The sequence below is a fragment of the Dunckerocampus dactyliophorus genome, chromosome 13 (assembly GCF_027744805.1).
Source record: "Dunckerocampus dactyliophorus isolate RoL2022-P2 chromosome 13, RoL_Ddac_1.1, whole genome shotgun sequence".
In the NCBI taxonomy this organism is placed as follows: domain Eukaryota; kingdom Metazoa; phylum Chordata; class Actinopteri; order Syngnathiformes; family Syngnathidae; genus Dunckerocampus; species Dunckerocampus dactyliophorus.
In genome coordinates, this window is record NC_072831.1 from 1,529,781 (window position 1) to 1,556,382 (window position 26,602).

General features: G+C 38.8%; 1 protein-coding gene across 2 annotated transcripts; it reads left to right on the top strand.

Moving 5' to 3' along the window:
• fbln5 (fibulin 5) lies at nt 1-26,559 on the top strand. 2 transcript variants are annotated; one of them, XM_054795434.1, is made up of 11 exons: nt 1-335; nt 454-508; nt 2,541-2,592; nt 2,670-2,945; nt 14,536-14,658; nt 19,479-19,595; nt 22,269-22,385; nt 22,479-22,601; nt 22,694-22,820; nt 22,901-23,096; nt 24,507-26,559. In XM_054795434.1, exons 1-11 carry the CDS (start codon nt 292-294, stop codon nt 24,666-24,668), a joined length of 1,392 nt encoding a protein of 463 aa, XP_054651409.1. In that variant the 5' UTR covers nt 1-291; the 3' UTR covers nt 24,669-26,559. The 2 variants fall into 2 exon arrangements, with proteins under 2 accessions (XP_054651409.1, XP_054651410.1); XM_054795435.1 differs by having other exon boundaries at nt 2,544-2,592.
• The last annotated feature ends 43 nt before the right edge of the window (nt 26,560-26,602 follow it).

The following is a 26,602-nucleotide window of genomic DNA, read 5'->3' on the forward strand; positions in this document are numbered from 1 at the left end:
TTTTGCCACACTTGGATCTAGCACCAGAAGTGGGGGGGGCCCGCCCCTACTTTCTGATGGGATCCAGCTGTTGTGCGGGGGGGAGACTGGATCCTTTTGGGGGCGTAAGTGTGCATTGCTAAATCGTCTTGGTCCATTACGGAGGAAAAGGGTCTTTCCTGTTCAGCAACCTGGACCGGGGGACTGACATCCTGGTGCGGTGGTCTGAGGGGGGTGGAGGGAGTTCCACCACTGGACTTGAAGGAGCATTTTTAAGGGTCGTCGAAGGAGCTGCAAAGGAAAAGCAGAGACATGTTTTGTGACAAGCGTTCCTCCAAGCTGTCCTCCTCTGCAAGGTCAGTGTGGATTTCTGTTCCCTTTCAAGGAAAGCATTTGTCTTCCTGTTTTTACGTTTAGTCCTTAACAGGAAGTTTGCACTGCAGCCTAAACGCTGAAACACGTCTCTGCTTGCAGGATGTTGGCAGCTCTGCTATTTATTCTGCTGGGGATCCACGCAGCACACGGACAGGTAAGCGCTTTATTTCATTCATATCTTCTAAACCTGCTCGCACACCTTCCCGTTGTGTTCAACACAAAAAATACTTTATTGGCTTGGACCCTTTTAGAAGCAAAATGATTTTATTATTAGCGTTCACACATAATTTTTGGTCTGTTTATTCCTCTGTTGCCACTACTCACGTCTCATCTGATTCAAACCGATCCAACGTGAAGATGTTCAGCTCATTCAGGACACGTTGGCTAGCTAGCAGGACTTTGGAGTGGTCATTGCCCAACCTGATGGTTGCTGGTTTGATCCGAAATTTAGAAGGCATTTCCAGGATATTTCAACATTCATTCTAAATTTCAGTTCAGCGTCAGCATTCGCACGCAATTGCAACTGAATTTCAATTTTGTCTGCTAGCTCCTCCAACTGACCCATTTAAACCAGTCCAGTTTCAAAATGTTGAGCTCATTCACTACATGTTGGCTGTCTATCAGGAATATTGCAAAAAAAGATAATAAAATAAAAAATAGGAGCGATAATAATAAAAAGGTCGTATGGTGGTTGTTTCCCAACCTTACAGTGGTTGGTTCGATCCTCTGCGGGTGATTTGAACACGTTTCCAGGATATTTCAACATTCATTCTACATTTCAGTTCCACTTCAGCATTAACACGCAACTTCTATTTTTTAATAATTTCAATTACATCTAGTTCCTTTGCTACTATTTATTTTTTCTCCACTAACCCCTCCCACAAACCAGTCAAATGTTTCGCTCATTCAGTACACGTTGGCTGTCAGGAATGTTGGGAAAAAAATAATAGTAGCAATAATAATAAAAAGGACGTCTACCAACCTTACTTGTTGGTTCAAACATTTTCAGCATTCACACGCAAATGCTGCTGAATTTCAATTTCATCTACTTCCTTTACTACTACTTATTTTGCATCATTTTTTAGCTACCAACTCCTCCCACAAACCGATCCAAACCAATTCAATTTCAAAATGTTTAGCTTATTTATCAGGAATATGTTTAAAGAAAGTAAAACAATAATAAAAAGGTCGTACATGAGTTGTCTCCCAACCTTACGGTTGTTGGTTCGATCCTCAGGCAGTGATTTCAGCACATTTCCGGGATATTTCGACATTCATTCTACATTTCAGTTAAGCTTCAGCATATCAGCGTTTCAGCATTCACACGCAATTTCTACTGAATTTCAACATCATCTACTTCCTCTACTACTGTTTATTATTCAGCCTAATTTTTCAAACTATTTGGAAAATGTAAAAAAAACAAACAAACAAATGATATAATCAAAACTTTATGACAAAAGAAAGTCATCTCGCAATATGAGGAAAAATAATGTGATTATAGGAGTTTTAGTTAGGAGCATAGAGTTGAAATGTTGAAGGAAAGATATATATTATTTGAAAATTGGTAATATCATGAGAAATGAAACATAATAAACTTGTACATTTTTGAAGAACAAGTGTGAATATTATGGGAATAAAGTTGCAATATTCCGAAAAGAAAATCAGGTGGAAAACACACATTGACACAATTTTACGAGAATAAACTCGTAATATGATGAAAAATACTGTCATTTTAATGGAATACAGATGAAATATTGAAGAAGAAAAACATTTCAGTCGTAATACTATGAGAAACAAAACTAAATAGAGTTGTACATTTTGGAAAATGAGGTTGGGGAAAGAGTTACATTCTGGGAATGAAGTCCTAATATGACGGGAGCAAAATTGACAGATTATTGAGGAAGAAAGTTGAAATATTTGGGGGGAAAAGCAAAGCGTGAAGTTGCTGTGAATATGACTCAACGGAGATGCACTTTTTTCTTGAAATATTTATAATTCTTGAGCATAAAGTGGGGACACCCCTGCCGTGTTGTGATGTGGTTGAGGGGTGCAGAAGTCCCTTCCAGGAATTGTGTGAACCCTCCCCCATGGCTCCATTGCACGATGAATGTTGACAGCACTGCCGCATCTTTTTCACATGTCACACTTGCTGCTGAAACGTCACGTGGATTGTGTTGCTGTTCCAGCAGACGTGCACAGACGGCTTCACGTTCGAGCGCAGGACGAGACAGTGCATAGGTGAGCGTCTCTAGCGTGCCACACGCACGCCCACGGCACATACAGTACGTACAGTACACCTTTGCTCCGCCTCCCAGATGTGGACGAGTGTCGCACGCTGCCCGACGCCTGCAGGGGGGACATGCGCTGCGTCAACCAGAACGGGGGCTACCTGTGCCTCCCCCGGGGGCTCTACAACCAGCCTTTCAGGCCAGACCCCCCCCAGGTGCCGCAGGTGCCCGCGTCAGCCGGTCAGAGCGAGAGCTTCCAGCCCGCCCCCCCGCAAAGGTCTGCGGAGCCCAGTTACCCCCAGGTGAGCTACCCGGTACCGTGCATCCTGGGATACACGCTGGCGGACGACGGCACCTGCAACGGTGAGTGACTTTTAGTTCCTCTTTGTGTGCTTCTTCACCTTCTCATTCCTACTGTGGGGCAGCGGGGCTGGATCAAGCTGGGCGGGGGGCACCAGAAAGAGTACATTTATGTGGTTTTTTTTGATTGATTGTACCGTTCAACTTCAGCGGAAAACCCCTCTGTCCCCACTTTGATCACGTTTCAGTTGTTATTTTTGGAAAATTAGTTTATAATGCGAGAATTAAGTCCAAATATTATAGAAATATTACAAGAAGGAAATTTACAAGAAGTAAGTTGAAGAAAAAGAAAAAGAAAATTCAGCAGAAATGGTAAACAGAGCTGTAATTTTAAGGGAATCAAGTCAAAATATTCACAGAAAAAAAGTCTGATTCTATTAACAAGAAAAGAAAGTTGCAATTTTACGAGAATAAATTCGTAATATAACGAAAAATGTCATTTTAGTTGCATGGAGTTGAAAAATTGACAAAAATGTGTTATCATGAGAAATAAAACAAAATAAACTTAAAAAAACTTGAAAAAATTGGTTGGGGGGTAAAACTGGAATATTATCAGAATAGAGTCACAATATTATGAAACAAATTGTTTTTTGAAGGAGCAGAAATGGGAAAAAAAACAGCTGTAATTTCACTAGAATGATATATTAACATACCACATTTTCACAACCACAAGGCGCACCGTATTATTGGGCGCAGGTATGCACGCTAAAACATACCGTGTTGCTCAGAAGTCAGTGAGGAAAAGACAGTGCTTATTTTTTTGGACAGATTAAGAGCAGAACTCTCATTCAGTTTATCAAACCCACTTGAAATCAGGACGGTCATCACTCAACACAACAGTCTGTCATGGTGCACAACTAAAAACATCACACAGCAATGCAAAAACAGACAAGACACTACCGCTATTTATGCAGAACAATAACTAACAACTATGTAGCTCGAACATGTACAGTAACTTTAAGAGCATTTGCACCAAAACACGACCGCTCCCAGCGACGCTACAATATGCTAGCATGCATGCTATTGTATGTTTTTAAAAAGGCAACGGGAACAAAACTGCGTTCGGTTCTACTTCATTGACGTATTTAACAATGTCCTCACGTCATTTTTTATCAATCCTCATCCACAAATCCATCAAAGTCCTCATCTTATGTATCCCAAATGAACAGCGGGGCAAGTTCTCCATCAAAGACTCCAGGTTGCCTCTCGTCGTCATTGTCAGTCAGTATCGTTGCCATGATGCTGGCTTTTGTGAAAGCTCGAACAACAGTGCATCAGACACGTTAGCTCAAGCATCCACAATCCATTCACAAAATTGTGGCGCAACTTGCACGGCGCTGCCTCCCAGTCTTAGTGAAGCTGTGTTCGCTAGCTGTCATCACTCCCACGCCGCTCGCAACTTCACTTTAAACGCCGTGTTTACTGGAGTTCCTTCGTCAAGCCTCCCGGAATGATGTCAAGCTCCGAGTTCATTTGCTGCACTTGCTTTTTCACAGCGGCTGTGAGATGGGCGCGCATGGAGTCACAGATCAACAGGGACGGTGACGCGTGGGGGAAAAAAACATCCGGTCTCTTTCCGTACACGTCACTCAGCCATTTTCTCCTCACCCTTCCAGCCCCTTTGATTGGTTCGGCTGGAAACTTTTCTTTAGGCAACATCTTCCTTTTAATAATCACCAAAGGTGGCAGTTTCTGTCCATTACCATGGCAACTAAGCACAACAGTAAAAGCCGACTTCTCCTGCCCCGTTGTGTGTATCTACCGTGCTGGTCCCCTTCTCTACAGTGTGGTTCACCAGGATGTGGAAAGTGAGCGGCACGTCGTCCATGTTGGTGATGTAGTTGGGCTGGATGTTTTTGTCTGCAATGTTTTTACTGCAGTAGGAGCAGAAGATGGCCAGCTTTCCTTGTAATCCGCTGGATGTTGCTGCGCCACGGTAGTCCTTGCCCGGATGGATAGATTCATAAAATATACTTATATATCTACTGGGGGCGTGCCTTTAGCGTCCTCAGTCACGTCCACCTTTCCTCTATACAAGCAGCGTGTCGGCAGGAGACGCTCCCAGTCCGTCGAGCGGAGCGCTCATCAAAGTCACACAGCGACACTTACAGATTTTGGAACTCGGTACACACATAAGGTGCGCCACATTATAAGGCGCCCCGTCCATTTTGGACAAAATGTAAGACTTTTAAGTGCGCCTCATGGTCGTGAAAATACGGTATAGTAACGAAATCACTGACATTGTCAAAAACGTTAAGGCAAAAACATCAAGTGATTGTAATGGAATGGAAATGGAAAGAATGAAAGGGTTATCAATGAGATTGTAGAAGCGTTCACATACATTAGTAACTGATCATTTCAGACTGGAACATTTCATAACAAAATGAAAATGGCTAAAGTGGTTCCAGTTTTCAAAAATGGAGATAAACATCAATTGACAAATTACCGACCCGTTTCCTTATTACCCCAATTTTCTAAAATTAGAGAAGCTATTTAATAACAGTTTGGACAAATGTATGAATAACAAGGAATTACTAGCAGGTAGTCAATACGCATACGGAGCTAACATTTCAACGTCTATGGCACTGATGGAAATCCCAGAGGAAATGACCAACGCTTTAGACCACAGAAGGTGTGCAGTTGCAGTATCTATGGATCTCACAAAAGCCTTCCATACAATTCATCACAATATTTGAACAACAAAATGAGAAAGGTACGGAATCAGAGGATTAGTTTTGAATTGGGTTAAAAGTTACCTTAGTAGTAGGTAGTAGTTAGCAAACAGGAAGCAATTTGTAAAGCTAGGACAATCCACATCTGCAAGTTGAAACATCACGCGTGGAGCACCCCAGGGGTCGATATTGGGACCAAAAGTGTTCAATTTGTATATCAGTGACATTTGTAAAGTAACAAAGGAAGTTGGTATTGTAGAAATGTGATCTTATAGGAAATCTGAGAGGAAAATGAAACGTAAAACACTTACATGCCAGAACAACGCTGAAAACCCACAGCATTTCAGTATGAGGAATTACACGATGGAAGTCAAACGATGTACCGAGATGAGCAAATTCAAAAAACAATACAAGCAGTTGATGTTTGTCTTGATTATTATACTTATTGTTTAGTCTTGATTGTTTTTATTTGTTCATATTGATTTGTCATTACACTGATTACTATATGGAAAATATTCCATGGAACGCAGGAAGTGAATAATATGTACTGTACAAGATGTAGAATGGATGGGGGGGGGGGTAGGATTAAATAAGCTTTGCTTCTTGCTACTGCTTTGGGACATGTGGAAGTGTGAAATGATTCATGAGATGGATTCCATCATAACCTTCATGCATGTTCAAATCTAATGAAACCAAACCAAACCAAAAATATTAAGAGAAAAAAAACGTGTACGCTAACAAAAAAAAAGTTGCAATATTATGAGAGTAAACTCGTAAAATAATGTCATGTAAAAGGAATATAGTTGAAATATTGAAGAAAATAATGATTATTCAATTTTATAAGTCATAATATTATGAAAAACAAAACACATTTAGTATATTTTGGAAAATTAGGTTGTGGGAAAAGTTACATGTTTTGTTTTCTAAAATAAAAAAAAGAAAATATATATATTTTTATATATAATATTACAACATTTGTCTCATGAGATTTTATGAGAATTTACTGGCCTAAAATGGTGACTTACTGTTTATTTTCTCACAGTATTTTTTTTCTCACTTTTTTCTAAAAAGGTAAGGACTCTTTTGTCAAAAAAAGAAAAACATTTTAACAACAGTAATGTTCAATTGTTTTGGAAAAATACATGTTTTCTGAAAATGATTGGTTTTTTTTTCAAGTTTCTGATTATAATATAATAACACAGTATAATATAATATAATATTTCTATATTATAATACAATATAATATCATATATTGATATATAATATATTATTATATAATATTCTTCAGTATTGTCCAAGGTGACAACTTTTTTCTAACATTTTACAAAAAAATGCAATTTTTTTCATTACTATTTTTGTCTTTTTTCCCCCCTCGTATTAGTGTTTTTTGTTTTTTTTGTTGTTTTTTTTTTACAACTCTTTCTCGTCATAGTACATTTGCCTCAAGATTATGACTGTACTGTCCTAAAATGATGAATTACTATTTTTTTTCTAACAATGTATCATTTTTTTCCCCACATAAAATTCCAATTTATTCTTCTAAAATGCTATCTTTTTTCTTGAAAAATGACAACCTTTAACAATACTATTATTACTTTTGTGTAAGAATGTATGTTTTCCTGAAAGGATAACTTTTTTGTGGAATAGCAAGTGAGTTTTTTCTGTATCCTCTGAAATTCTTCTTTACAAGAACTTGTAACATTATTCTTTTTTTTAAATTTTAGTTTATTTTTAATATTTTAATTAAACGTTGACTTAAAAAAAAAAGAAGAAATTTTGGTCTGATTTTTCTTGTAATACTACAACTTTTGTCGCAAAATATTACGACTTTACGCTCCTAAAATGATGATGCCTAACCAGATAACATTTTTTCATTTCAAAATGACGTCTTTATTCTTGTTTTATTACAATTAAACTTTGATTTAAAAAATAATAACACCACAAAACATTATACTGACAATATTACGGCTATTTTATGACAAGTATAACTTTTTCTCGTGATTTCCTAATTTTATTTTCTTGTAAAAATAACAAATAAAAATAAAATCTACAACTTTTTCTCGTAGCATTACAAATTTTGTGTCAAGAGTCCGACTTTACGCTCCTAAAATGATGATTTACTAACAGTATAACATTTTCCACTTCAAATGACGTCTTTATTCTTCTAAGATGATGACTTTTTTTTTTTAAATAACAGATTGAGGTTTTTCTTTTTCCTGTAAAATGAAGTTTTAACGAAACTCTTATTACTTTTTTCTATCATGGCTTTTTTTTTTATCGTTACGATTAAACTTCACTTTCAAAAAAATAAAAACCTCACAAGACTTGACACTGACAATATTATGACTTTTTTTTAACAAAAAAAGCAATTTTTCCCGTGATTTTCCATCAACTGTATATGAAAATGCATGTAAATGAAAATACTGTAGGAGTCAAAGGTTTCGACGCGCCCTACCGAGTAAAACAAAGCCGTTTATTTCAAAAGCTGACCTCCATCATGGACAACACCTCTCACCCGCTACATGACACTGTGGGTTCCCTTAGCAGCTCCTTCAGCAGCAGACTGTTACACCCACGGTGTAAGAAGGAGAGGTTCCGCAGGTCCTTCATACCGACCGCTGTCAGGCTCTACAACACCTGCACCACCTGAACCATGTTGTAGTCACTACGTATTCTTTACTTGCGTATCTTGCTTGCTGCTGTAACAAGTGAATGGATTAATGAAGTACAATACATACAATACAGTACAGTACAAAAGTCACATCACACACTTCCCTTGCCACTTTGTTGCCAGGCAGAGTTTTCTAACCCAGCTCACTCTGCGGTTTCCATGGCAACCTGGGGACACGGAGCAGAGAAAGGACAGGGAGGGTCGGCAGGAACATTGACAGACATAAAGATATTGGTGAAGGAACAACGGGTGTGGTTCCAGGTGTGCCTAATGAAGTGGGTGTACAAACACACTGTCCCTCTTTGCCGGTACACCCGGCTGCCAAACATGAGCTCATGTGTTGCCATGTTTGTGGCCGGGCGGGGGAGAACAGGCCTACCAGTGTGTGCGTGTGTGTGCGTGGGGCGAGCTCGTTGTGTGATGATGTAACCACTTGTTGATTGATGCCGGCGTTGGACCAGAGTCTGCAGACGGGCTTCCTGTCTGGACAGGAACAAACACAGCTTTGTCTTGAACGGGACCGCTCTCTTCACCGACAATGGCGGCAGTTTTGGCGCCGTGCCGGAACTCGGAAGTGTGGAAAAGTTTAGTGGGGCCCAGCTGGTACCTCCATGAGGTGCTGGCGTCTAGCGTGTGTTCCGTACTTCCTGTCTCCACCTGAGCCTTTCAATGCATCCTCCAACTGGAAAGAACACAAGCCTCTTGTTCGCCGCCGCCTTCTTGACAACATGGACCCGAGTGGCGCCCTTTTAAAACCACGGCAGGTGGGACTGAGCCTGGCCCCGCCCCTTTTTGCTAATCCTCTTCACATTGCTCGTAGCCGTTCACTCTCGTCGTTTCTGATGCTTTTATTGACTTGCCACCTTGTCCGCAGACATGCTGTACCACTGCCACCACCACCAGTAGTAGTAGCACCTCCAAATTCTACCACTACTGGTAGTACTAGGAGTGGTAGGGCCAAATTCTAGTTTTACTTGTAGTAGTAGTAGTAGTAGCAGCTCCATATTCTAGTAGTAGTAGTAGTAGTAGTATTAGTGGTAGCTCCAAATTCTAGTCATGATAGTAGTCGTATTAGTAGTAATTGTTGTTCCAAATTCTAGTATCAGTAGCTCTAAATTCTAGTAGTAATAATAGTAGTCGTAGGAGTAGTAGCTCCAAATTGTAGTTGTAGTAAGTAGTATTAGCTCTAAATTCTAGTAGTAGTAGTAGTTGAAATTCTTTATTTAAAAAAAAAAAGGGACAGTGTACATTAGTAGTAGTAGTATGTCCTATTTGTAGTAGCAGTATGAGTAGCAGTACTGCAAATAGTAGCAGTATTAGTAGCGTAGTGTAGTGTAGGTGCAGATGGCAGCAGTGAAGATGAGTGGCAGTGAAAGCAGTGAAAGCTGAGTTCATGTCAGCCAAGGTCAAACGCTCCACTTTGCTTTTCCTTGTTTGTTTGTTGTGTGGACTCCGGGATCGCATGTCATCAATTTGTTTGTCCGTCAATACCTCATTGTACTTTTCAGGCAGCTGACCCCAGGTGATAATCCTGTTGCTACCCGAAACAGCAGCACCTACAGAGGCAAGAAAGACAAGTACTTCCCTGTGTAGTAGTATGATGACGACGGTGTCTTTGTCTTTGTCATCCAGTGGCATCAGAAAGCGTTCAGGCGTCTTGTTCCAAAAACACAATTCACCTTTGCCTTCAGCGTTCAAGCTAAGACAGGATGATCTCCTGCGGCTTCCTAGCATGCTTTGCGACACTTGTTTTGTAAAAAGTTGCGTGTTTGGAGGCAATGTAGTTGTTGTGCGTTGTTCCCCGTCGTGGTAGTAGTTGCTAGTAGTAGCTGTGCCTGTGCTGGTGACGTGTGATGCCAGTCATTTCCTTTCCCACCCGATGCAGGCTAGTATCGGCGATACCGATCAGATACCGATATTTTGTGCAAATTGACGTCATGTGCCTGGTAAATTTTAAGTGATAGAGCATTTCATACCACAGCATAAATAATACAAGACATTTAATTTGAAAATATTAATTTGAATAATTAAATTAATTACAAAAATATATAGAAATTCAACAATAATAAAGGAAAAGTCAAAAAAACAATTCAAATAAATGATTCATGACATAAATGTGTTTCAATAATAAATATATTGGGGGAAGTTATGTAATAGGATCATCTTACAGGACTCAAGTCAAAATGTTGTGGGAACAAAGTTAATTAATTCAGTATTGAAATCAATAATAATGTAATGTTGCATCATTATTTATGATGAACTCATAATTATTTAATTCATTAAGATAAATGATAAATAAAATTAACAAGTGTGTGTGTGTACAGTATATATGTGTGTGTGTATGTGTGTGTGTATATATATATATATATATATATATATGTATATATATATATATATATATATATATATATATATATATATATATATATATATATATATATATATACACATATTTATATTATGGGAATAAAGTCATAATAAATTCAATATATAAAAATAAATAATGCAATCATTTTCTGTCATCGTTATGAATGAATAATTATTTAATTTAAAATAAATTTAAATATGTGATTAATTAAATGAACAAATATTTGAAATTTTTTAAAATAATGATCTAAAATATATTGGGGAAAAGTTATGTTACAGAAATAAAGTCAAGATATTCTGGGAATAAAGTCCTAATTCAATATATAAAGAAACAAATGATGTCATCATTTTTCAATATGTCATTTTTTAATTACTAATTATTTAATGAATACAAAATTAATTAATTAAAATACATTATTACTTCAATGAAAAAATATATTTTTTAACAAATATATTTTAGTATTAGGAATAGGTAGTTTAGGAATAGTAGTTAGGAATAGTTAGTTTAATTCATGACATAAATAAACAAATCATGTAATCATTTTCTGTCATTATGAATTGATCATTATAAATGAAAGTATCATTGAAGAATAGAAACTTTATTCCCATTTCATGACCCCAAGTGACGCCAGTATCAAAAGTATCGAGGTTTTGATTGGAGAGTGGATCTTCCGGTAGATCATGAAGAGGACGTAACTTTTCACCGGCAGCGTGACAAAGAGCTGCGCATAGCATGATGCAATAACCTACTGTAGTAGTGAAGATGCTGTCAATAAAAACGGGATCATAGCAATAATAATAATAACGAAAACCAAAGTGTCCTAAAAATGAACAGAAACTATCACAAGTGCAATAGAAACATGTTTCAGTTGGTTGGTAAGAGCTGGTATCGGAAGTATCCATCTTATAGTATGGATCCGCATGTCACTCTCATGTGCTGACAGCTGTTTCTGATATGTTGTTAAGGGTCCAAATATTTGAAATATGGCCAATGTCAGACATCCTGTGGACCAGATCCACAAACAAGTCCCTGGTTGTCCCCCGAAGGTCAGCAGTCTGGTTTTAGGGCGTTATCGCTCCTCCGAGCAAGCGCCTGAGCAAACAAAGGAATAACGGATGTCCTTCCCTGGCAAGGACGTGTGCGAGCCGCTCGTTGGGAGGAATTTGCCGTGTAATCGGAGAGATCTTTAATGTGGCGCAAAAACAAATGGAAGGTGATGGCGCAGACCCGGAATGTTGAAACAAAGTACGGAGGCGGAACGCCACCGGGGAGGAAGAGAGCTTTTTGGGAGATTGCTGCCCTGCCTCTCCTTGGGAGAAACTTGGAGGGAAGCGCCTCCATCCACTCCAGTGTTTAGTCTCAGGACGCTGCCAAGCTTTATCATGGAACAGTCCTCCCTGATGTGCCAGCTAGAAAAACACGGCGGAACAATAACACTGTGTAAAAGCTTCAGCTCAAATTCCTCAGCCTTAATCGTGCATATTTGACACACAATGGAAGATGGACACCATCCACCTCAGCAGCAGGCCACACGTGCGTGGTGGAGGGGAAGAAAACCACATGTACCTTCTTTACGATGGAGCCATCGGCACTGCCAGTGTTTCTCTTTGAAGCGTTGTCACGGAGACACTCCTAACAACATTCATCTCGCGACGACGACGTTTTTAAAGTCAAAACACAATCGAACGACAACGCGAACCAAAAAAAATGAAGTAAAAATCAGCAGTAATTTTACAAGGATTAAGTCAAAATATTGTGAGACAAAAGTAATCTAACTCGAAAAAGTGATCACTTGACGAGAATGTGACGATATTATGAGGACAAAAATAACCTCATTTAGTTGGACGGTCCTCTGGACTCCGTGGAGGAAGTGAGGGAGAGAAGGATGTTGGCTAAGCTGACATCCATCATGGACAACACCTCTCACCCGCTACATGACACTGTGGGTTCCCTTAGCAGCTCCTTCAGCAGCAGACTGTTACACCCACGGTGTAAGAAGGAGAGGTTCCACAGGTCCTTCATACCGACCGCTGTCAGGCTCTACAACACCTGCACCATTTTGTATTCACTATGTCACTATGCATTGCATGCATTGTCTATGACTATGCATTCGTTACTTGTGTATCTTGCTTGCTGCTGTAACAGATGAATTTCCCTGCTGTGGGATTAATAAAGTACTACTACTACTAGTAAAAGTTATAATATTAAAGACACATTTTTTGAAGTTGTAATATTTAAAACAACCCATAACCCATATGCATTTTTGGGGGGAACGAGGTTGCAAAAATCATTTTACAAGAATGTCGTAATTTTGAGGAAACATAACCTCATTTTAGTAGCATAACGTTGAAAGATCAAAGACAACAAATTATTATTTTTACTAAAATATTATTGAACAGGAAAAATGGGAGAATCAGCAGCAATAACAGCGTAAAAATATTACGAGGAAAAAAAACTTGTCATCTAACAAGAAAATGTGCTCATTTTACGAAAATAATGTTGTAACACTGTGAGGGGAAAAATAACCTCATTTTAGTAGCATCACAGTGAAATATTAAAGAAAGACGACAACTTAAAAAAAATATATATAATTTAACAGGAAACCTACCAAAAAAGAAAAATGGAAAAATCTGCAGTAATTTTACAAGAACAAAGTAAAAGTATTACGAGAAAAAAGTCGTCTCATGAGGAAAAAGTGGTCGTTTTACAAGAATAATGTTTTTTAATGTTGACGGCAACTTTTTTTTTAAAAATATAATTGAACAGGAAAACTACCAAAAAATGAGAAAATCAGCAGTAATTTTACAAGAATAAAGTAAAAAGTCGGCATCAAACGAGAAAAAGTGGTCATTTTACAAGACTTATGTTGATATTTTGAAGGGGCAAAAAACTCCTTTAGCCTAAGTTGAAATATTAAGAAAGATGACAATAAAACAACCAATAAAGTTGTATTTTTGGGAAAATGAGGTTGCAAAAAACATACTATATTACGAAAATTAAGTCATCATTTTATAAGAATAATGTCGTAATATTATGAGGAAAAATAACCTAATCTTAGTAGCATAACGGTGAAATATTAAAGACGACTTTTTTTTTAAAATAAAAATATAATTGAACTACCAAAATAAAGAAAAAAATTGAAAAACCTGCAGTAATTTTCCAAGAACAAAGTAAAAATATGATAAAGTAATCTATCGAGAAAAAAGTGGTCATTTTACATTTTGTTTCCGATAATATTACAGCTTTTTTTTCTTAATATTTCTCGTAAAATTAAAGCTGTTTTTTTCCATTTCTGCCCCCCCACAACTATAATTTCAACTTTATTCTTGTCGTAATGATGACTTTATTCCCTTTAATATTTGGACTTTATTCTTGTAACATTAGAATTTTCCAGCACCGTAGTTTTTCATGAATTACAACTTTATTTGTTGTTTTGTTTGCTTTTCATAATATTACAACTTCTGGAGAAATAACTTATTTTTTCTTGAAAATGTCAACTTTATGTTAAAATGACGACTTTTTCTCATAAATATTTTTACTTCATATTTTTAGTGTGCCACGGTCCAATGGACACCCCCGAACTAAAGCTATGTTTTTCGGTATATGATGCAATAAAAATGTGCCTGTTTAATAACAACGGGATGTAGAAACGTACCCAACAGCCGTGTTTTAACAACGAAACTCACAAGTGAATGAAAAGTTGCAGATTGCACATTACTTACAGACACAGATATGTGTGCCTAACTGCGTCACAAACTCGACTCAGTGAATTATTGCAGCCACTAGGTGTCACCAAAAAGCCATTTAACATAATCGCTGTTGGCGTGAAGCTTTTCCTGCACCCTTTGACCTTGTGTGACATCTGCTGCGATGTTTTCACAGACATCGACGAGTGCGAGACCAACTCCCACCACTGTAACCCCACCCAGGTGTGCATCAACACAGCGGGGGGCTACACCTGTTCTTGCACTGAAGGCTTCTGGCTGATTGGGGGTCAGTGTCAAGGTAAGACGCCATCCATCCTCCTACATGCCCCCTCAGACAACAAAGTGAGAGGCAGGCATAGTGTATGACGTGGGGGGGAGTCCGAAGCGGGGCCCCGCAGCACAGTATCATTTAACAAAATTTGATTTTTTTTTTTTAATGGGAAAATTAGCAGTAATTTAGTCCAAAGTCCAAATATGAAGAGGGGAAAAAATGGTCAACTAATAAGAAAAAGGCATAATTTTAAGAATAATGTTGTAATGTTATAAAGAAGAAAAATAGCTGCCAATTTTTCCAGAATAAAGTCATGATTACAAGAAAAAAATGTACAAAAAGAAAAGGGAAAAAAGCAGCAGAAATGGAAAAGAAACCAGCTGTAATTTTATGAGAATGAATTCCAACTATCAAGAGAGCAAAGTGGTAGTCTAACGAGAAGAGAAGTCGCGGTTTTTGGAGATGTCATGAGGAAAAACACGTCATTTTTAGTAGCATAGAGTTGAAATATTACAAAAAATTGATATTTTTTTTGAAGTCATATTAATATGAGAAAAAACTTGTCATTTTTGGAAAACGACTTCAAAAATAGATTAAGTATGACGTATGAAAAATTTGGGCAATACGCTGGCGTACGTCCAATAAGTTATGGGTAAGTTTTGTATAAGTTAAGAGCACGCTGAAGCACGCCGGCATACGTCGTAGTACATCCAAGTCGTCCAAAAATGTTGTGCATTCACAAAACATCTCGACGTATGTCAACGTATGATTAATACGTCCTGCATACGCGGGCAATAAGTTATGCGATCTTTGACGCCCGTTCACACACGTTATTTGTAAGTTACGTCAAAATACGTCAACATACCTTGAGACAGAACTGTCTTCTTGGTGAGTGAAGATGGAGGCTGTTGTTATTGCATTTGCAGGTAAGTTTGCAGCTTGACCAGTAGAGGGCACTGTGACACTGGGAATGGAACCAACTTTTGATTTTTTTTATCAACTTTATTAATGCATTAGAGTCACAAATCCATGAGTGGTAGCGTATGCAGCCTACACCAGGGGTCTCAGACTCGCGGCCCCCGTCTTAATATGAAAAATTAATATTCGTGTGGCCTGCAACTGTTATATGAAGGACACTTGTCGGACACTTACCCATAACTTATTGGACGTACGCCAGCGTATTGGCCAATTTTTTCATACGTTGGCGTAAGCTGGCTAAATCGTCAAGGTGTGACAGGTGTTGGGCATAAATTGTGAACACCGGCAACACGCAACGCATTCGTTGATATAAGTTGTCTATAAGTTAGAGAAGCGTTCTATATAAGTTACTAATACGTCATGTTTACGTCGACCTCGTTATGAATACACTATGGATACGCCCAACATTGGAAAAAAAAACTGTCGGCAGTTGAACGTATGCCATCAAAATGATCACGTCAGGCATGCGCTGCCTAAATCGTCAAGGTGTGACAGGGCCCTCAAGGGAATAAAGTTTCTATTACCGGAGGCATACAGTACACATGCACTTCAAATGGTTGCTGGGTTACATCATTTGCCTAGTTTTAGTGCTATTTACTCGTTGACTTTGTAGTATAACTTTCATTTTAGAGTGAGGGATTACTTTTTGTCTTGTTTAGTTCACAAATGTTCAAATTGAGCAAATAACTCTCAAAGTAAGTTACTTTGGTTTTCCCAGCAAATAAAATCTTGTTTATTTAACAACGTTTTAGCTTTGCGTTGATTCAACAGAAAGCTCATGGCGAACTGTAAACAATTTTTCATGACCAATGCTGACCAAATGATAGATTTTGTCGAGCAACATGGTATGCTGGTTAAAGAAAATAAATATCAAACGAGCACTTCTGGTAGCGTGAGTTGAGATATTTAATATTTCACTTTTTATTGGCTGTAGTGTTTTATTCTTAATACAGGTTTTTTAGATTTTAGATTTTTTTTCATCAAGTAAAATGAACTAGCTGCATAGACAGATAATTTAACTTGTTTGAAGCATTTTTCCTTAATATCTAGTCTGTTTATCTCATTTTCGGCGAGCCCTTTGATACATTTGAGATGGGTTCAGGTTTATTTCAAGATCTGGGGAACAAATGAACTAATGAGGAACTAATGACTCAGGCATGTACATTTAGACTAGTTACTGAGGAACTAATGAACTAATGAGGAACTAACGAGTAGAGTAGTTACTGAGGAACTAATGAACCAATGAGGAACTAATGAGTAACTAATGCGTAGACTAGTTACTGAAGAACTATTGAACTAATGAGTAGACTTGTTACTGAGGAACTAATGACCAAGGCACATAAATTTAGACTAGTGACTGAGGAACTAATGCGTAGACTAGTGACTGAAGAACTATTGAGGAACTAATGAGTAAACTAGTCACTGAGGAACTAATCACCAAGGCACATAAATTAAGATGCGTTACCGAGGAACTCATGCGTAGACTAGTTACTGAAGAACTATTGAGGAACTAATGAGTAGACGAGTTACTGAGGAACTAATGAGTAGAGTAGTTCCTAAGGAACTCATGACCAAGGCACATAAATGATGAGTAGTAGTTATGAGTTGAGTAGTTACAGAGGAACTAATGACTAAGGCATATCAATTAAGACTAGTTACTAAGGAACTAATGAGTAGTGGTTTGGGTTAGGTAGGTTCGTTCCTCATTAACTACTGTCATTTTTATGTACCTTATTGTGTTACAGTGTGTGTGTGTGTATATATATATCTATATATATATATATATAACATAGTAGCAGAAATAGAAAAAGAATTTTACAGGAATAAAGTCAAAATATTAAGAGAAAAGTCATATTCTAATATGATTCCTCATAATATGAGGAAAAATAATGCGTCTTTTGGAACACTAGTTTGGGAACAAGTTACTGCTGGGGTGCTCATTACGTCGATCGCCAAGGTAGTTTGGGCAGACGGCGTGACTGGACCCCCGCCACACGACTGCGACGTGAGCTTTTTGCGTGCTTTTGTTTTTTTTAAACAGTTTTTCTAACATTTGCATGAGTCAGGTGGACAGAATCAGCTGGTGAATCAGTCATTGTGTCACTTGCACGTCATATCTCTGGCGTTTAAAGCTGCACGGTGTCCCCATCTCGCTCAGAGCGTGCATGGCGGTGTCCATGTGTAAAACGGGACGGAACCAAAACGCCGCATTGTATGTATTTATCATATACAGTCATGGAAAAAATGATGAGAGCACCCTTGTTTCTTCAGTTTCTTGTTCATTTGAATGCCCGATGCAACCAAAAGTACCTTTGTTTGGACAAATAGAACAATGACAACCAAAATAGCTCATGAGAGTTCCATTTTTTGGCAGTACAATGCTACAGCTATTCGTGATGTTGGTTATTACCAAGAAAAGCATGGAAGTTGCTAGATATCAGCTCTTATTATGAGCTACAGTATATTTGTGCAAAGAAATGTACTTTTAGTTGTAGCAGGCCTTCAAATGGATCCATAAACTGAAGAAACAAGGCAGGTGTCATCCTTTTTTCCACGACTGCATATTGAGAATTCTTTACAATGAAATATACAGTATGCTTAGCGTTTTTGTAGAGATGGCAGATATTTGGGGTTTGGTCATTTTTAAAGTGTGGGCACCCCTGAGTTACTGGAATAATGCATCATTAAATTACTGGAATAAAGTCAAACATTGAAATAGTTGGAAAAGTTACCCCCCAAAAAATCTGAAATTGTGGGAAAAAAAACAGCTGTAATTTTACAAGAATGAAGTGAAAATATTAAAGAAAAAAGATGTATTGTGAAGAAAAATAATGTCATTTTTGTAGCATAGAGTTAAACTATTTAAAAATGTATTTTTTTTTCTAAGTTGTATTATATTATTAGTTGTATCAATATTATGAGAAAAAACAAAGCAACAAGTAAAATTTACATTTTTGGAAAATTAATTTGGGGGACAAAGTTATTATGCTATAAGAATAAAGTCAATAAATGTTTTATAAAGTTATAATATTACCAGAAGAAAACGTATAAACTGAAATAGTTTGAAAGTTGAAAAAAAATCAAATCAAAGATTTTCCGAGAATGAAGTCAAAAAAGTCATAATTTCATGAGAATAAACTCCTGATAAGAGGAAAAGGAAAAGTAATGTTACTTTAGTAGCATAGACTTGAAAACTTCAAGAAAAAAATGCATCGTTTTTTTTTTAAGTCATAATATGAGAAACAAACAAAACGTTGTCATTTTGGGCAAATTAGGTTGGGGGAAGTTCTAATATTATGGGAATAAAGTCATAATTACAAGAAGAAAGTTGAAATATTTGGAAAAATGTAAAAAACAAACAAACAAAACAACACAACAGAAGAAACTGAAACAGTAGTAATTTGACCAGAATAAATTCAAAATATTAAGAGAAAAAAAACTATGTTATGACAATAAACTTGTATTATTGTGAGGAAAAAAATGTCATTTTAGGAGCATAGACTCGGAATATTAAAGAAAAAGTCTTTTTTAAGTGGTATTATTATGAGGAATAAACAGAACAAAAAGAATTGTCATTTTTGGAAAATCAATTTAGAATATTAGTGGAATATGTGATATGGCAAATGTGTGTACGGTATATGACAAAGCTGAGATGCACTTTTTTGAGAAATATATGTAACTTCTTAGCATACCTTCCAAAATATGAAAGTTGCATCCTTTCCTGTTTCACTCTGTGGCCCTCCCTGGAGGGGGAAGGTTTGGACACCCCTGCTGGACGGTCTTTTCTTTCTCTGTGGTAAAACGGCGCCCCCTTGCGGTTAGTCTCTGTGCGGCACAAGTCAAATGATTGCTGCGTCTTTCCTTTGCAGATATTGACGAGTGTCGCTATGGTTACTGCGAGCAGCTTTGCGCCAACGTGCCCGGCTCGTATTCCTGCTCGTGCAACGCGGGGTTCACGCTCAACCCTGACAACAGGAGCTGCCAAGGTGCGTTCAGGGACATCACGTCATTCCCTCGCCTCAACTTCAGCATTACAGCTAAACTGTGGCAAACATGTGAGCAGCGGTTTGAGAACGTACATAGAAATATCTCCTCAGATCCTACAGAGCATAAGATGCTGGAACCCATCACAATAGTCTGTGAACGCACATGAATGTACAGAAATACTCAACTGAACTGGAAAAACAGGGTATTTTTATCAAGGACATTTAAAACATTGTTGTTTTTTTAAATCAGCTGAATTTTGCAAACATTCCGATACACAGAACTTTAAAATATATTTTAATGAACTCAATTTAGAAAACGTGGTGTTTTTATAAACTACATTTAAAACATTGTTTTTTAATCGACTGAAATTTTCAAACATTTTAATAGACAGAAGTTGACTATTTATTTTGATAAACAGAATTTTAAAAATGAATTATAAAACACTTCAATAAATGGAATTTAAAAACATTTATTTTAGCAAACAACATTTTAAAACATTGTATTTTAATAAAGTGAATTTTACAATATTGTATTTCTTTAGTATTTATTTCATAAACTGAATTGAATAGACTGAATTTTAAAACTCCATATTTTAGCAATCCGAGTTTTTAAATTCATTTTAACATTTTTTAGCGACCGAATTTTAAAACTTTGTATTTTAATAAACAGATTTTTACATTTTTTTTTTTTACATATTTTATAAATTTAGTGTCTAAATAAAAAAAGCTTTTATTGTCTTAAATTCTATGAAATAGATCAGGCCCATAGAACATGAGTACTGTATGAATAAGTGTGCGTGCGTGCGTGCGTGCGTGCGTGCGTGCGTGCGTGGACGTACTTGTATATCTGTCACTTTTAATCCTCAGTATTTTAAAACCACGACTTCACACGTGGCCGCACGGTGGTCTAGTGGTTAGCATGTTGGCAACACAGGAACAGCCTGGAGATGGGAAGACATGGGTTGGATTCTCCCTTGGGCATTTCTGTGTGGAGTTTGCATGTTCTCCCCGTGTGTGGGGGGGTTTTCTGGGTACTCCTGTTTCCTCCCACCTTCCAAAAACATGCATGTTAGCTTCATTGGAGACTCGACATTGTCCATAGGTATGAATGTGAGTGTGAATGCTTGTTTGTCTATATGTGCCCTGTGATTGGCTGGCCACCAGTCCAGGGTGTACCCCGCCTCTCGCCCGAAGTCAGCTGGGATAGGCTCCAGCATGCCCCCGCGACCCTCATGAGGATGAAGCGGTATAGAAAATGGATGGATGGATGGACTTCACACGTTTACACGTTCACCATCATGCCATAATACTTTTTGCACATGCTTTTCACAATAAATCCTTTTTCCAACAAATATTTATGATGGAGTATTAGGGCCAAAAAAAAAAAAAAAATTCAAGAAAGAAAGTCGTAAATTTCCGAGAAGATTATTCATATAAATTTAAATTTATGATAAAATTGAATGGAAAAAATACGTAAATTTACGAGAATTAGATCTTAAATCTATGAGGGAAAAAGTCATAAATCATGAGAAAAATTTAAATTTTTGACTTTATTCTCGTAAATTTACAAGATTATGATCGTGAATTTAAGACTTTAAATTTAGGTGAAAATTTACGAGAAAAAAGTCGTACTTGCAAGAAAAAAAGTTGCACAAAAAAAAGTCATAAATTTTATCAGAATTAAGAGAAATTTACAAGAACAAAATCGTAAATTTAAAACTATTCTTGTAAATTCCTGAGATTAAAAATTTGTAAATCATGAGAGAAAATTGGAAATTCAAGACTTGTAAATTTATAAGAAGATTAGAATTTAGATTAGAATTTCTGAGAATTTTTACGTGAACGTAAAGAAGTGGTAAATTCATTACTTTATTCTCGTAAATTTACAAGATTCTTATCGTAGGACTCTTATGAGAAAAATGTTATAAATTTATGAGAGTAAAGACAAATTTACAAGAAAAACATTTGTAAATTTAAGACCTTATTATTGAAAATTTATGAGATTAGAATTTACGAGAAAATATGTTCTACGTTTATGAGAATAAAGTTGTACATTTACGAGAAAAGACAAATTTACCAGAATAAAATCATAAATTTACCAGAAAGAAGTTGTAATTTTACAATTTTATTCTTGTAAATGTACAAGATTATTATGGTATATTTAAAAATTTAAATTTACGTGGAAATTTACGAGAACAATTTTACGAGAATAAAGTCTTACATTTACAAGAAAAAGTCATACGTTTTATGAAAAAAAAGTTGTAAATTTACGAGAATGAAGTCATAACATTACGAGAAAAAACTCATAAATTTAAGAGAATAAATTCGTAAATTTTGGAGAATATAGATAAATTTACAAGTTGTAAATCACAAGAAAAAAAATGGAAAATGTATGACGTTATTCTTGTAGATTTATGAGAAGATTGGAATTTATGACAAAAAAAGTTGTAAATGTAGGAGAATAAAGTTGTACATTTACGACAACAAGACTTACATTGACTAGAATAAAATCGTAAATTTACGACTTTATTCTATACAGTGTGTGGAAACACACACACTGTATGACACTGTATGACGTGTGTGTGTGTGTGTGTGGAAACACACACACACACACACAGCGAGAGAGAGAGGGTGAGCTAGCAGTGTAAGTGTGTGTCTGCGTTGTGCCGTCAGACGTGAATGAGTGCGAGGACGAGCCGTGCAGTCACACCTGCTTCAACAACCACGGCTCCTTCATGTGCAACTGTGACGAGGGCTTCGAGCTGGCGGCGGACGGAACCTCCTGCATCGGTAAGCGGACACGCCGCCGTATTAGCCACCCCGGTCGGGACGCTCGGCCCACAAAAATCCTCTGAAGACGTTCCGTGCCGTGTTTGTCCGCAGACGTGGACGAGTGCAGCTTCTCGGAGTTTCTGTGCCAGCACCGATGCGTCAACGCGCCGGGGTCCTTCTCCTGCATCTGCCCGCCCGGTTACTACGTGTACGAGGACGGCAGGAGCTGCGAAGGTACCCGCTCTTCTCCCCGGGGACGCCGCCGCTTTGCTCTCCTTGTGACGTTCGAACTGACATCGGTTGTTGTCGTGTGCTTGCTTTTGAAGACGTCAATGAATGCGAGACCGGTAACAACACCTGTACGACAGAACGAGTCTGTTTCAATTTCCAGGGAGGCCACACGTGCCTGGCTCCGTTGCAGTGTGCGCCTCCTTACGTTGAAGTAGGAGACAAGTGAGTGCGTCTGCGTGTCCTGGTTTTGTCCGCAAAGCGGCCACCGCCTCTCTCTCACTGCGTCTCTGTCCTCCATGCAGCCAGTGCATGTGCACCACTGGCAACCCTGCGTGCAGGGACCAGCCCTTCACCATCCTCTACCGACACATGGACTTGTCGTCCGGACGCAGCGTGCCCGCCGACATCTTCCAGATGCAGGCAACCACGCGCTACCCGGGCGCCTTCTACATCTTCCAGATCAAGTCTGGCAACGAGGGACAAGAGTTTTATATGAGGGTAAGGACCACTGACACGCACCAAAGGGACTGCCGTCAACAAGATGCCATTACTTTTATTATTACACTTTCATTCACCCTGGAATCCTTACACACAGCACCAGTCATTGGTCACAGCACACAGCACCAGTCGTTGGTCAGTCCACAAGTCAAATCAGTACTCACAGCACTAGTGTTTGGGCGGTGTTTAAACCAAACAGTAGTCATTGGTCAGTCTGCATGTCAAATCATTAAACACTGCACCAGTCACTGGAGGTTCATTAAACAAAAGTCAGTCTTCATGTCTGTAATTAGTGTTCTGGATGGTCATGAAACACAACCGCAGTCATTGGTCAGTCCACAAGTCAGCTCAGTACTCACAGCACCAGTCATTGGGTTGTGATGAAACATAACAGCAGTCATTGGTCAGTCTGCATGTCAAATCATTAAACACTGCACCAGTCACTGGAGGTTCATTAAACAAAACTGCAGTTATTGGTCAGTCTACATGTCTGTAATTAGTGTTCTGGATGGTCATGAAACATAAACGCAGTCATTGGTCAGTACTCACAGCACCAGTCATTGGGTTGTCATGAAACATGACAGCAGTCATTGGTCAGTCTACATGTCAAGTCATTACACACGGCAGCAGTCGTTGGTCAGTCATTACACTAAATAGCAGTCATTGGTCAGGCCACAAGTCGTGTCAGTACTCAAAGCACTAGTCATTGGGTGGTCATTAAACTGCACAGCAGTCATTGGTCAGTCTACATGTCATATCATTTCACGCAGCACGAGTCATTAGATGGTCATAAAATATAACAGCAATCATTGGTCAGTCAGTGCCGTGGACAGTCACATAACAGCAGTCATTGGTCAGTCTACATGTCAGTCATTACACACATCAAGGGTCATTGGATGGTCATCCTACATGTCACGTTGTTGCACCCAGCAACAGTCATTGGTCAGTCTTTACAAAGGGGCAGTCATTGGCAGGTCTATATGTCAAATCCTTCTACACAGCACTGGTCAGTCGCTGGTTGGTCGACATGTCAATCATCATTTTATACTGCAGCAGTCCTTAGTCATTGCATATGGCTGCAGTTATTGATCGGTCCACTATAGTAGGTGTTACACACTTGTGTGCATTTTTCAATGAAAGTGAGCAGAGAAGATTCTAGTAGAAAAAGACGGCAACCGGTGATGAATACATGGGCAAGTAAAGCAAGTGTCTCCTAACTTGTGAGCGGCGGTGCATGCGTGACAAAGCAAGTAGAGCGCAGACGCCTTTACGCAGTGTCTGTCCTGCAGTACGGCCAGCCACCAGCAGATGGCGCCATATGTTTGTGTTCCACGAATACCAGCGTGGTGTACTTTGTTTACTGAAAGTGTGTCAGCGTGTGTGTGACGAGCCTGCCTTCCCTCCCTCCAGCAAACCAGCAACATGAGCGCCACGCTGGTCCTGTCGCGGCCCATCAAGGGTCCCAGAGAGGTGGTCCTGGACCTGGAGATGGTCACGGTCAACAACGTCATCAATTTCCGCGGGAGCTCCATCATTCGCCTGACCGTATACGTGTCGGAGCATCCCTTCTGACGCGTCCACGGCCTTCACGACCGTTTTTGACATCATTACATCTGAATGGAACGCACCCCGCCCTGCTTTAATGGACTCTGAGCTTTTAAGGCAGTAATATGGACGCTTTGGCGGGATGCGCGTGGTGTACAATTTCTGGCATGACCGTATGCCGTCGTATTCTCAGCACCGCCTCAGATGAGCTGTGAGCGCGACTTTTATTGTATCGCCATCAGTCACAATAAACGTCTGTATGAGCAGCAGGCGCTGAAGCCGCTGGAGCTCCTTTTTCTTTGCTTTGCTTTTTACGTCAGTGGCCGTGATGGAGGAGCTGGTGACATCAGCCAAGTGCAGAAGCAACTCAAACCCAGCATCAGTCCAGGAACTACACATGCCCTGTTGACCTTTTAAAACGCCTTATTGCCGATAGTCTACGTGTCAATCATTTCACACAATAGCGAGCATTGGTCGGTCTACATGTCAATTGTACACAGCAGCAGTCATTGGTCAGTCCACGTCACATCACAGTACACACAACAGCAGCCATTTGTCAGACTCCATGTCAATTAAACACAGCAAGTCAGTGGTCAGTCTGCCTGTCAATTGTCAATCACTGCCGTCATTAGACATAACAGCAGGCATTGGTCAGTTTACATGCCAGCCGAACAGCAGCAGTCACTGAGCAGTCGACCTGTCCATCATTACACATGACAGTAGTCAATGGTCAGTCTACATGTCACTCATTACGCGCAGCAGCAGTCATTGTTCAGTCTGCATGTCAGTTATACACAGCAAGTCATTGTTCAATCTACATGTCAGTCATTACACACAGCAGTAGTCATTGGGCAGTCTACATGCCAATCATTACACATGACAGCAGTCTCCAGTCAGTCTCCCTGTCATTCACTACACATGGCAACAGTCACTGGTCAGTCTATAGGTCTATTTGACAGTCATTGGTCAGTTTACATGCCAGTCGTAAAACAGCAGCAGTAATTGGGCAGTATACCTGTCCATCATAACACATGACATCAGTCATTGGTCAGTCTGCACACCAGTCACTACACGCAACAGCAGTCGTTGATCAGTCTACATCTCAGCCAGAATACAAAGAAGCAGTCATTGGTCAGTCTACACACCAGTCATTACACGCAACATCAGTCATTGGTCAGTCTACATGTCAGCTATAACACAAAGAAGTAGTCATTGGTTAGTCTACATGTCAGTCATTGACACAATCATTTGACTTAGTCATTGGTCAGTCTACATGTCAGCATAACACAAAGAAGCAGTCATTGGTCAGTCTACATGTCAGTCATTACAACAGCAGTCATTGATTAGTCTACATGTCAGCATAACACAAAGAAGTAGTCATTGGTCAGTCTACATGTCAGTCATTACAACAGCAGTCATTGGTCAGTCTACATGTCAGCATAACACAAAGAAGCAGTCATTGGTCAGTCTACATGTCAGTCATTACAACAGCAGTCATTGATTAGTCTACATGTCAGCATAACACAAAGAAGTAGTCATTGGTCAGTCTACATGTCAGTCATTACAACAGCAGTCATTGGTCAGTCTACATGTCAGCATAACACAAAGAAGCAGTCATTGGTCAGTCTACATGTCAGCATAACACAAAGAAGCAGTCATTGGTCAGTCTACATGCCAGTCATTGACACAATCATTTGACTTAGTCATTGTTCAGTCTACATGTCCATATGAACTATATCCTGAATCATAATCATAACGCCACAGAAGACAAAAGTCATTGCATGAAAGCATGTGTCAGCACTTTTTAGGTGACTTCTATTTTTAGTGCATGAAGAATGTCAAATAGGTCGTTCTGGGTCATGTTCCATTAGCGTGGTATGCGATTACTATCATCTTCGCATACTTCAACGTTTCCCGTAAGGACCATCAGCGTGTTTGTTTGTTTGGGGGGGGGGAGGAGG

Bases quoted from the DNA above. Each gene is read 5' to 3' on its own strand.
- fbln5 (XM_054795434.1), top strand. From the start codon at position 292: ATGTTTTGTGACAAGCGTTCCTCCAAGCTGTCCTCCTCTGCAAG. The intron at 2,593-2,669 runs GTGAGCGTCTCT...TCCGCCTCCCAG, and splicing joins CAGGACGAGACAGTGCATAG to ATGTGGACGAGTGTCGCACG. The intron at 2,946-14,535 runs GTGAGTGACTTT...ATGTTTTCACAG, and splicing joins GGACGACGGCACCTGCAACG to ACATCGACGAGTGCGAGACC.